Source organism: Polistes fuscatus, unplaced genomic scaffold, assembly GCF_010416935.1.
Source record: "Polistes fuscatus isolate 324 unplaced genomic scaffold, CU_Pfus_HIC Scaffold15, whole genome shotgun sequence".
In the NCBI taxonomy this organism is placed as follows: Eukaryota; Metazoa; Arthropoda; class Insecta; order Hymenoptera; family Vespidae; genus Polistes; species Polistes fuscatus.
Genome location: NW_025113053.1, coordinates 668,127 through 680,363, shown reverse-complemented (window position 1 = coordinate 680,363; position 12,237 = coordinate 668,127). Strand labels below are relative to the sequence as shown.

General features: G+C 39.3%; 1 protein-coding gene across 5 annotated transcripts in view; it reads left to right on the top strand.

Annotated features, from left to right (window-relative positions):
- Nucleotides 1-3,945: 3,945 nt before the first annotated feature.
- Nucleotides 3,946-12,237, top strand: part of LOC122514510 — a 39,450-nt gene continuing 31,158 nt past the window's right edge. For all 5 annotated transcript variants that reach the window (XR_006303076.1, XR_006303075.1, XM_043631390.1 and 2 more), the window contains exons 1-2: nucleotides 3,946-4,010; nucleotides 6,104-6,334. Coding sequence is in view for 3 of the 5 variants with exons in the window: in XM_043631390.1 (XP_043487325.1) it covers nucleotides 3,949-4,010; nucleotides 6,104-6,334 (293 nt within the window). In the remaining 2 variants the exon portion in view is untranslated. The remainder of the gene's footprint in view (nucleotides 4,011-6,103; nucleotides 6,335-12,237) is intronic.

Here is a 12,237-nt window from a genome sequence, read left to right as displayed (position 1 = left end):
AAGAAAAAGAAGAAGAAGAAGAAGATTCATATTATCGATATCAGGTCACCACGAGTACCCGTTCGTCGCGAGATTTACTTTCCCGCCTAAGCGTTTTCACGTTCGTTACGTTCGTTTCCACGAAAAGAGGGGATAAAATTCTCTTATAATAGACGAATATACATTGTACGTACAAAATTGGAAAAGTAAAATGAAAATTAGTTTGATCGTGAAAGGATTCGTCGACGAAACAAATTTTCATCCATTCGCGTATCGAAATGACGAATACTACGGATATGAACTGGTGGAAGAAAAAGAATTCGATCGCGCATTCGACCGCGGTCGCATTGCGATGCGATTAAGCGAAATACGAAGAAGAGGAAGAGTGAAACGCCCTACGCAGGAGAGAGGAGGGGAGGGGAAATTTTTCGTCGAAGACAGGAAGAGAGAGCAGAGATTTTTCGTCGTTCGTCTTTTTCTCTTCGTACCTTTTTACCCGTTGAATCATCCTAGATCATAATCGTCGATAGGAACGTCCTATGGAATAAGGCAACGTCTTACCTTGACCCAGCACTTCCGGCTTTCGCCTGGTACAACTCTGCTTTTGCGTAAGCGGCTCTGCCGTGCGATGCGTTTTATGTTTTATTCCCCTGTCTCTTTTTCATCAGGTGCACGTACACAAACAAACCGAGTTTTCGAAGCAACGATGTGCGCGCGTTTACATTTTAATCGCCTTTATTTCTTCTTTAAATTATATCCCAATGCGTATTATTTCTATTCAATTGTTCGTTTAATATTTTAATAATGTTAAGAAATTATTATAATTATAAATGTTAAGAAAATTAATTTGCGTATCAAATAAATTTCAACGATCGTACATTTTGTATTTATATGGAATAAAAATTGTAACGTTGGCCTAGCAAATTTCGTTCCTCCATTATGCCGATAACACATCGGTTACGTAGCAAACTCTCGTCGTTGGAAACTCAAAGAGAGAGAGAGAGAGAACCATCTGCTTCGATCCAGTTAGACCTGTTGGGAAACAGGTGGAAATTTCCGGTCAAATATTTATTAATTTCCGGTCTACGCGCGCGATTCACCCTCGTTTCCGCGTGGTAATTAAATCTCTGCCAAATATATATCTCTCGTACGAATCGGAGGGAAACGTTTCCTCTCTTTTTTTTCTTCGTATTTACCGGGAACAAATCTATTAAAAAAAAATGGTATTTGCAAGAGTCAATTGTACGCGTACGATCATGGTAAAAAACTCGATTATTTTCATCGGATTATCAAATTCATCCATTTGCGGATGGTAAGTGATTAACGGGATGTTTTTTTTTGGATTACTTTCTCATTGCGATAACTCGTAAATTTTGTTTTCGCAGAGTCGCGAGTCGCGTGTCGTCTTACGTACGTCGATCGTACGATTTCCATGTGCAACCTTATGGTTTCTCGTGGAAACCTTGCGACGCCGTCGGAAAGCATAGCGATTGGCCATTCTTTTGGTTTAGATCGAAAAAACGTTGCCATATGTTTTAGTAAAAATTATAAATGTAAAATATGTCGATTTTTTTTTCAAGAGGTTTTATTTTATAGGATGAAACAAAAAAATATATAGCAAGTATTTTTTACTCGCCGACTCGTTTCTTCTTTTTTTCTTTTTCTTTTTGTAAAACTAGAGAGAGAGAGAGAGAGAGAGAGAGAGAATTCGCGTAAAATAAGTTTCTCCCTGGAGGGAATTGAGTCGGTAGAAAAATTTTCGTGCGTCTGCCACCGATAAAGATAGATAGATAAAATGAGAGAGCGAGAGAGAGAGAGTTTAGGTTGCGAAATAAATAGTCGTCTGGAGACAATTTCGCGTGGCCTAGCCGTGGAAGTTTCTGCACCGAAACGGTGAGTACTTTCGATCGTACAAACTTTTACGGAGGACGAGAGGTTTCTTCTTCCTTTTTTTTGTTTTTACGTAGAGGAGCGTAAGTACTTACGTACACGCCGTGACACGGATACGAAACTGTTTGTAAAAACGAAAGTCCCTCCCGCCCCATCTCCATCCTCGCCTCTCCCCGAGTGGAAAAAAGAAATCCAGATCGCGAGATATACTAGCAAAAATTACTACATAAATTTAACTAAGAGATCTATAATAGTAAAAAAGGAAATAGTCAAAATAATATATATAAAAAATCTTCCAAATGAGGTTAAATTTTCTTCTTCTTTTTTATTTTTCAAGATGGGCCGACGCGTGGCGGTAAGAATATTTTCGATCAGCGTCTTTGCCGTTTCTCGTGGAGAATTTGAAACACGTTTGAAACATGCTTGAAACACGTTTGAAACATGTGCGTGACACACTTGGCTCTCGGTTGGCATCGAGTGGGCATCGAGTGGGCATCGAGTAGGCATCGGAATCGCTCGATGCTCATATCGCAGATTATTCCTAATAATTATTTAACGACGATTTCTCTAAGAAAGAATAATACGTTAAATAAATTGGATCGTCGTTTGCTTGCTGCCATCGCTTGCTCGGGCCCGGCCTTTTTTTCTCGCGAAAGTTTTTTGCGTTTGGGAACGATGGGAATGAAAACCTTGACGCGGTACGTTGCACGCAAAAATAAGAGATTTTTGTATATCTTCCAACGCGCATCGGTCTTCTTACTTTTCGCCTCGAATTTTACTTCCTTGAAATTTTTTCCTTTCAAAAGAAACGATCAATAACACGGGAAGAAAGGAAGAAAGGATGAAACGGTGTTTGGTAAAAGAAGAAGAAAAGAACAAGAAATTCTTCTTCGATTCGACGTTTTTTGTAAATCCACAATTCGTCGATACAATTGAAGATTTTTTAATCGTTTAAATGAAACAAAATTGGTATATTTTAATTAATAACGTAAAACATAATAAAATAGTAATAATTTAACCGAATTGTTGTTATAGGGTGGGACTCGAATAACCCCACCGAAAGATTTGTCCAAAAAAAATCATATGATATTTTGTCAGATTGAAAAATATCATTTGCAACGATTATTCGTCGTTGCATCGGCGAAGGAAGTAGGATGCATTCGCTTCGTTGTTCGTTCAGGGCGGTTCCTATTTACGGTTCAAGAGTTCCATCCATACCAACGAGAAAGAGAGAGAGAGGAAGGACACCAACGTTTGTGGGCTGTGTTATGGTCAGTATAGTATATCCGTTGGTACAATAACATCCACCGATGTGACGTATCTGCGATACTTATAACGGATATTTCTATTCGAATTCCATTGGAATTTCTTGAAAATTGACCCGACTCGTAAATTCCATCGTTGAGATTTTTGAGATTCATTTTCGTCAATTTTATTAAATAATACTGTTAACGCATCGAGCAACGCATCGAGGAATGTATTATGGATGCGTATGCAACGGTGCATATCATAACGTAATATAACGCCATCTTTATCCAAACTACGAGCCTTTTACGCGTATAAAAAGATATTTGATATTTATCGTATAGGAAAAGTATAGCAAAGAATGCGATTGAAAATAAGAGTATTATAGTTTGATATTTGTAGACGATGACGTATCTAGAAGAAAAAAAAGAATGTACGCTAGGATGGACAACCGAAGGTATAGTTAAGCGGGTAAGGGGCCCCCGTGTCATCGGAGACGCGTCGCCCATGGGGAGAAAAATGGACACGTTCGTCGACCTATACCTCGCCCTTCCCTAGTCTTCTCCCGAGTAGAAAGATAGGTGGTGGTAAGTCACGGTGGTGGGAACGGATTAGAGTCGAAGCTTTGCCGTCTCTTCAGTCGGCCCGGAAACGCCGAGAGTTCTTTACTCGACTCGTGCGCGTTCTTCCTTGTTAAAACTTTGTCGACACGTGACAACGTTCTTCCTTTTTTTTCTTTTTTTATTTTCAAGCGGGTGGTGCGTTGCTCGGTTCAACGAATATGAGAGCTAACCTGAGAGTTATAATTACGGAGTGCGCGCAATTGAAAAAGCAATGCGCGCGTTTGCGAGCACGAACGTGCTCCTGCTAGAGAATATTTCATCGGGACGAGAATGGTCAGTTTCAAAAGCAACAACGTCGCCAGGTATAACAACGTAAAGTCGGTAACCACTGGCGAAGTTTCGTGCCACTTTCTTGCCCCCACGTGTTCATCCACCGGAACACGTTTTTCAAACTTTTTTCCGCTAGTCGTTGTTAGCAAATATTTTCTTTCGACGGTTGGGAATATTTTGTTCGTCTACTTATCGCAAAACTGTCAATCTCTACGACACTTTTGCATCGTCATTCCAATGTCGCGCGTTCGACAAAGCAACGACTCAGTCAAGTTTCAATTCGCGTTACAACCGCGTTCCAACATTTCCCGAACAACGACGCGCTTGTCCTTCCTCCGCGCATCATACGCATCGTATGCAGCAGGTGTACTCGCGTATACTCGATGATTCATCCTATCCAATCGTCTTTCGCGAACCATCCTCTCTCTCTCTCTCTCTCTCTCTCTCTGTGTCACACATTCCTCTTATTTTCTAACCCAAACTATCATCGTTGTTTTTTCGTTCCTACTTTCCATTCGACGATTTTAACGCTTCGTCTTCTTTCTTACTTTCGAATATTGGGTGAAATTTGAAAAGGAAATCGCGCCGAATAATATTCCACGGTTATTCGAATTCGTGTTCGGTCACTTTTTTTTAGCTCCGATTAAGTTTTATATCGAAACTTCGTTCATCTTCTTATCTTCTTGATAAATGATAAGGAGAAAGGAGAAGAAGTAAACTCGTAAACGTAGCTCAGATATTAGTCGAGCTGGAGATAAGAATAACCGTTGCGAAGGAGCCCCCTGTGGTACTTCCGGTCTCACAGTGGCGTTGTTCCAGTCTATGATTCGGTGCGTTGCGCGTTGTCATCCTTTCCTCCCCCCCCTTCGCCCTCATGTACTCTAATCTTGTTTAAATACGAACAGGGAGTATTCGCTTGTAGTTTTACGACATGGTTAGATTACAACGTTAGTTTTTTATTTGAATAATGTAAAAGTTGATCACCCGTTAGAGACGGTAAACAAGCAGATGGGATAATCGGTGCAACAAAGGTGTTGTTTCCTTTTCCTCGTAATTGTAAGCAGGTGCGATGAGAACTTCCGTCGGGTGTACCGTTGCTAAATGGCAAACACTTTCAACCGATTCCCAAGTCTCGCAAGGAATTTCAACAAAATAACGCGTTTCTTTCTTCGTTTACGTAAAGAGAAACTGAGCGAGCCACTATAGTGGCGATGGACCTGGAAAAAATAATCGCAAAAGCCACTTTAGTGGCAGGCCGGCTAAGGCCTATATCGGTAATTGTAACTGCCACTGTCGGTAACTGCCACCGTCGGTAACTGATTCCTACTTTTAAAACATCGACCGTTTTTAATGAGAGTTTGTTCTTTAATAATATTGACCGTCAGGAACCTAAATACAAAATATTACTGACGTAGAGTAAAAAAAAATTTAAGTCTACTATTACCGACAGTGGCAGTTACCGACGGTCGAAATGATAAAGGTAGAGCACTACAATTACCGATATAGGCCTTAGCCGGCCTGCCACTAAAGTGGCTTTTGCCATTATTTTTTCCAGGTCCATGGCCACTATAGTGGCTCATTCGAGTAGCTTACTTTTTCACCGTTTGAATTAAATAATCGTCTTCATAGACATTCATATTTAAGTGAAATGTTAAAGTATAAGTATATATATATGTACAATATATTTTTAAGAAAAATTATAATTTAATCATTCTGGAATCTTTGTGTAAAACATACGAACTTTTTGTATATATAAATAAGAAATATTTAATAAAATAAAGTTGAGGAGCTGGACAAAGAAAAAGTGAGCAATTGATTGAAAACAAAAAATAATAGAAAACTTCGTTGCTTTGCTTAGAAATGAGAAAAAACGTTTTCGATTTTTCAATTATTAATAACTAATTAAATAATTAAATAATAATTTTGCGCAAGGACAAATTTGTTATTTAATTCTTCTCATTCGCGACAACGTTCGATAAGTCAGAAATTTAGTTTTATCAACTTCGTGGAAGGATGGGCAAGGATGCAAAAGGAGAAATGCAATTTGTCAAAATGAACGTCCAAAAAATAAGTTAACCTCTTGGTTGTCGTTTCAGTGGGCAACCAAGGTCGCATTGTCAGGTGGCTGGGACTTCTCCGAGTAATTTTCGCGATCATCGAGGTAGTCATTCGGGCAGACATGAAGGAACGTTGCCGATCTCGTTTCGTTCTCCAGCAGGCCTACGATCATCATCGGTATCGGCACCACCAGCATCACCAGCATCATCGCCGTCATCATCGTCGAGCGTCGATCCTACGGTGCAACGCGGTTGCGCCTTGCATCCGAGGTACGTATAGACGAACAACTGATTCTAGGCCCTCGCCCCCCTACCGGCATCGGGAAAATTGACGAGCTTTTTCGGAGAAAGAAATTCGTAGCAACGATAATAACGAAAGTACAATGGTTCCGAGTTGGTATGAAAACAAGAAGAAAGTTTCGTTAACGAGCACTCGAAAGTAGTTAAAGGGATAACTCGTTTCCATGAGAAATCTTTAGCGAACCTAACCCAGGGATTTCCAAATTAGGCAGATTATCGAAACTTTTAAATAGGAGTAAGATGATTTCTCGTTTCCATGAGAAGTCTTTAGCGAACCTAACCTAAAGGTTTCCAGATTGGGCTGATTATCGAAACTTTTAAATAGGAGTAAGATGATAAGTAGCCTGCATTAGCTGGCATTGTTTAAAGTTCAGAGAGAAAAGTATTATTTTAGATCTCGTAACGATACTCTCGGCTCGTTAGGGTGCATCTCTTTAATGGAATTGTTTATCAGACGAGAGATGATGGTTTCTTCAAGCCGATATGTCGCGTCGTTCATTCTTCCAGGTTTCCTTCGGTTAATCGGTTGTCTGCCTGCGGAAAGGGTCGTAGCAACGTAGCTCGTAGCAACGTGGCCAGTGTGTCTTTCATTCATCCGTTTTCCCCCTACTCGTCCACCCTCCAACTTTACGCTCGATCGAGTATGCAGTGTTCCTCGTTGAGCTACCAACAAGAATTGTACTCTTTAAAGGAACACTTATCTTTTCTCAAAAACAAAACTAGCTAAACATTTTATCCTATTTATTATTATCATCTGTCCAAAAATAATCCTAAAACTATCTTACGTAACTAGACTTATTTATTTATTTATTTAGATGATGCCACAACGTCTGGAGGTGGGGGAGGGTATAATTATCACGGACGGGAAGAAAGTGGCGTATCTCTTAGCATATTTTACACGGCTTCTTGAAATACCGTTCGTAATTAGCGCCGTAGTTTACAAGGAGTCCGTGAAGTTTCTTCTCGCAGGTATAACTCAAAGTTGCCTTATTGAAATTTCCCTCTCTCTCTCTCTCTCTCTCTCGACGTTATGAATATCCAAAATTATTAGCAACGTATTTCTAGATACGTAGCGGCTAGTGGACGGGGATTCTCTTAAAATCGATCATGACGAACGCGATGTGTATCTGCAGCGAGACGGGGAGGGTGGGAAAGAGAGAAAGAGAGAGAAACAGACAAATGAATACGCTGTTAAACTCGGGTTTCCAGTTAAAGGAGGAGAATACAGGAAGCAGGGATAATTTAATGTTCCTTTAATTCTCTTATCTGGATGCCTAGGGCAAATTGCGTAATAGTGCTCGTACTCTCTAGGTTCTTTCTCTCCCTCTTTCTATTTCTCTTTCTCTCAGTGTCACAAAGGGCATCAGCCTGATATCCAAAGGGCTAGGTTCGGAGGGTTGGGGAGCGGTAAGGCACCCGGGTGGTAAAGGACAATGCGCCGTCGGCAATTTTCAAGGGGGCGCCACGAGGGTTGAAACGTGCAACGAAAGAGAGAGAGAGAGAGAGACGGATGAGGGTTGAAGGGGGGAGGGTCGTGGTAGGGTCGTGGTAGGGGGATCGAAACGTAGGGTGAAGGCGCATGCCAGTTTTGCTCTCGACGCGTTACGAGCCGGCCAACCCCGGCATTTTCATTCCTTTCCGCACGCCCAAAAGTCTCCAAAAATCCTCCCATTTTCAAATAGAAAATCTAATATAACTTTCGACGATTTATTTTGTCGAATAATTTAAACAAAGTGTTCCCGACCTAATCGAACGATCCGTCGATCCAATCGGTGTATTTATTTTTTAATAATCGCGTTTCAAAGATTTTCCTACGAATGAAACTAATCGTTCTATTCGGATATCATTTGATTCTTAAGGAAAGTTCGTCGTTAGAAATCGAAAAGAAATCGTCTTCGGATGTTATTAATATCAATTTAGCGAAATTTGGTCGCAAACGTCGATAGGGAAAGGGTCATTTTTTAGACGATGACGATAAGAAATGAGAGATTTTTGGGAAGAAGGAACGCGAAGGGTGGCTAGCATTAGCGAATCGAGACGTGGAAAGTTTGCGAATCGATGAACTTGACGTGTCACGCCAAGTGACGCGAGTGTGCGAGTACCAGAGAGAGCAACGAACCAACCAACCAACCGACCAACCAAACAACCAACCGACCAACCGACCATCGAAATCGACCTTTCAAATTTATGTTCGAGCTTTATCCTTTATGGCTATTACTCTTCCTTGCAGAGGAACTACCTAATCTTACGTTAGACCAAACCTTTGTCCATTCTTTCACCCTTTCCACCTACCACCATCTTTCTTCGGCCCGCAATTGAAAGCTTTTCAACCAGTGTTCGTATATTTTCTTTCTTCTCTTCCTCGTTTTCTTTTTGACCGATCGAGAAAGCAATCTTTTCGAATATTCTGACGTTATTCGTAGGAATATCGTATGAGAAAGTATAGAATATTTTTCTACAGTCGAATCAAACGCGCATTTCAAAACCTTTTCATTTTCTTTATTTTGGAAGCTGGTTAAATGAAAGGGTTGAACAAAAATATGGAATAAGTTGACGTTAGAAGGGCAGGAGGGTTAGGACGAGGGAGTGTTGGGATGCGAGGGGGTGCATCGTTGACCTTGTCGATCGTTCGTCTAGCGTGCTCAAAAATAAGCACCGCGATTCTTTTTTTTACTCGTACGATTTGAAACGTCGTCGTCCCTTGTACTCAGACACGAGAACGCGTATTTCTATCAAAAAACTAGCATTTTTCTCTTTGAAGAAATGATTTATTATTTCTTCGTGAAATTTCTTTAAATTTGTTTGAAATGTTTTCATTCTATTTTATTCGGCAAATTATTCCGTAGTCGTGGAAAGTTTGAAAGTTTGGACCGACTAGTCCGAGAACGAATTTAGAATTTGGAATTTTGTATCTCGTAGATCGCCAGTAAATAGAATATAATAAATATGTTATCTCTCTGGTGCGATATACGACGCGTATTATACGCGCTGAAAACCACTACGTTAGACCTTTGTGAATTACGTTACGCGGGGATATAGAATTTTGCGGTGGCCGGTTTATTAATGCTAAACTTGTATTAGGTCAACGTCGAGTTACGACAAGGTTTTTTGCGAACAAATTTCATTCCTTTTTCGAATTTTCTAGACGCTCGAGTCGAGTTCTTTTTAAATCCGATGAAAGTCGCGTTAGAATAATCAAAACAACGCCATGCCGCGAGACAATCATTTTGACAATTTTGAAATATCATTTTTAGCCAACGATAATATCGAATGATATCTATCGATATCGATTTAGTCGAAAGTATGCCGAGTCGGGTGGATATTTTGGAACGAACGAAAAGTTTTGCTAAATAAAAATCCCGAGAAAATCGGTAAGATGTGTCTTAAGGTATTCTGAAAATGTAAGAGAACGAAATGTGGTGAAGATCGGACAACCCTCAAAGAATCCATCCACCGTCTGGGCTGTGTCTGCTCTTGCGCTGCAAAAGCTGGAGAATGAAAGAGAACGAGGATAAAAAGAAAGCGAAATAGAAGGAGAACAACAAAAAGTCGAGTACCGCGACAATTTTCTTTCCATGCGTTGTATTAAGCACGATCTGCAACATGTTCACGTGCCTATGGAACTTCCTCGAATGGTAAGAAATCATTTTTCTCGATTATATCTCGCATCCAATTCGTATTATCTTAGAATTACTTATCTTATTACTTTTTTCTTCGATAAATTGGCGTAATTGTAATTTTTGGAAAGTTCTTTTGAAAAAGAAGAACGATGTTTTTCTCGAGGCAACGAAAAAAAAAGTATGAAACAACCGATTTGATTTTTATCATTGGCCTGGAGCTTTTTTTACTCCAAAAGTTTGTCCGTTATCGATACGTCATTCTCCTTTTGCTCGTTTTCCGAAGGCAAAGGGAATGTTTCGAAATATCGAGTCTCCGGGGCAAACAGGACCTCGGACACGTGAAACGAGAAAGTAGAAAACGATGTCGGACGCCACGAGAGTCATTAACCCTTTCTTATAAGAAGACAGAGAACGATTCATCGATCGCGTATTCCGAATAAAATCGATTACGAAGGGAAGAATATCATTTTTCTCTTTCGCTTCTTATATTCCTTTAACTGGTTTGTTTATTTTATTAAATCCTTGGATTCGGTCTCTATCTCTATCCCCCTTTTTATCTCTTTTCGCCGATTTAATCTTATCGAAAGACTTTTTTTAAGCTCGTAATCATTGGTACGTAGAAAAATCAATCTAACCGATAGGTTTTCTATTAATTTCGGTAATAGCTTACCCTATTGTTTCATTTGTTCTCTTTTTATTGTTCGTACTTTAGAAAGAATAATTATCGATCCAATCATTTCAATCGTATTTCGTAAGATGAAGAATAAAAACATTTGGACGACGTTGCTCGTTAATAATCCCTTTTGCTAATAGTTCCTTCGTATCAACCATCGAAGTTTCGGAATCGCATCTGCATATAGTATCTATTGATTTTAGCATCAAGGACCTGTCCTGGTGGCAACACAAAGGACTATTTCGAGTGTCTCGCGTGTATGCATAGGTGTGAAACAACCGATCTACGAGTATCTACATATGCTTTAGTAAATACTTTAGTACATAGGCAGGAAAAGCCATGGTTTACCCATGTAAATCCTTGAAACTCGTTAGCACTTTGAGGTTAGGTCAATACGTTCTCGATTAAGGTTATGTTTCCTCTATCTTGATTTTATCAAATAAATTAAGGCAAGATTCATCCTTGCTCGTTTATTCTTCGAGAACTTACATAAAGTTGAGTTCGATCAATTTTTAATTGCTTCTCGATAAAAATCGTGTTTCAACTTGAATGTATGTAGCTTCGACACGCGCAAAAGATGAAAGAGAAAAAGAAACAATGAGAGATAAAAAAAGGCGTTATCGATTAAGATGTACGTAGGTAATACACGGATATCCTCCTACTACTACTACTACTACTACTATTACTAATACTACTTTTCACGAATGAAGAAAATTGCTAAAATAGGGAAGAGGGATGATTTCTTAGTTTTGATCAAATACATACTTGACAAATTTGTATCTTGAAAAAATATTTCTAACCAGGTTCGGTTTCTTTTCGGTTAACCCTATCTCGAATTTTTCTCCATTTGTTTGCACCGATAGATCGTCGTTTACTCGTTTTCTTTCGAGTCTAACTTGAGTTATGGATCTACCACGAATGTCAGGAAAAAAGGGACATCAACGTCATATGAGAGACAGGACAATTGTAGGTGGGATCATGCGACTTTGAAAAATGTTTTATCGTTTGTCTTTCTCCAGCGACATTGAGACGACGTTAGAACGACAAAGGTTCCTCCTTACCATTAGAGTTTTTATTTTTCTAGGTAGAAAAAATATTGCGACACATTTTTCCTTCGATAATCTTCTTCTCGCTTTAGCAAAATGATCGAGGTACGAGTAACCGATCGCTATTTTCGTTATTTGGGAATTATCGGGGTTATTTGATTTTTCTCGATTCCCTTAGGATGATAATTTCTATAATAAGAGAAGCAAATTTGCGATGAGTCAACCTTTCCGAATTATATTAGACACGGTAATGCCGTAGTAGAAAGGATTATTTAATGTTCTTAATTAAATTTACTTTCAACGCTTAATAAGAATGTTATTACAATCTGGTCTGTTCTTCCTATTCTCACAGGTCCTTGTGATAAAGATCTTTTGTAATATTATATTCGGATTATTATACGTATACGTATATACATATTTCTTCCCGTTTGATGATACGTTTTTCAAGCTAATCCAATTTTCCGATCTTTTTTACTTTCTCATTTTCTTCCCATTTTCTTCTATTCTTCTATGTCAAACTAAGCATTTATCTAG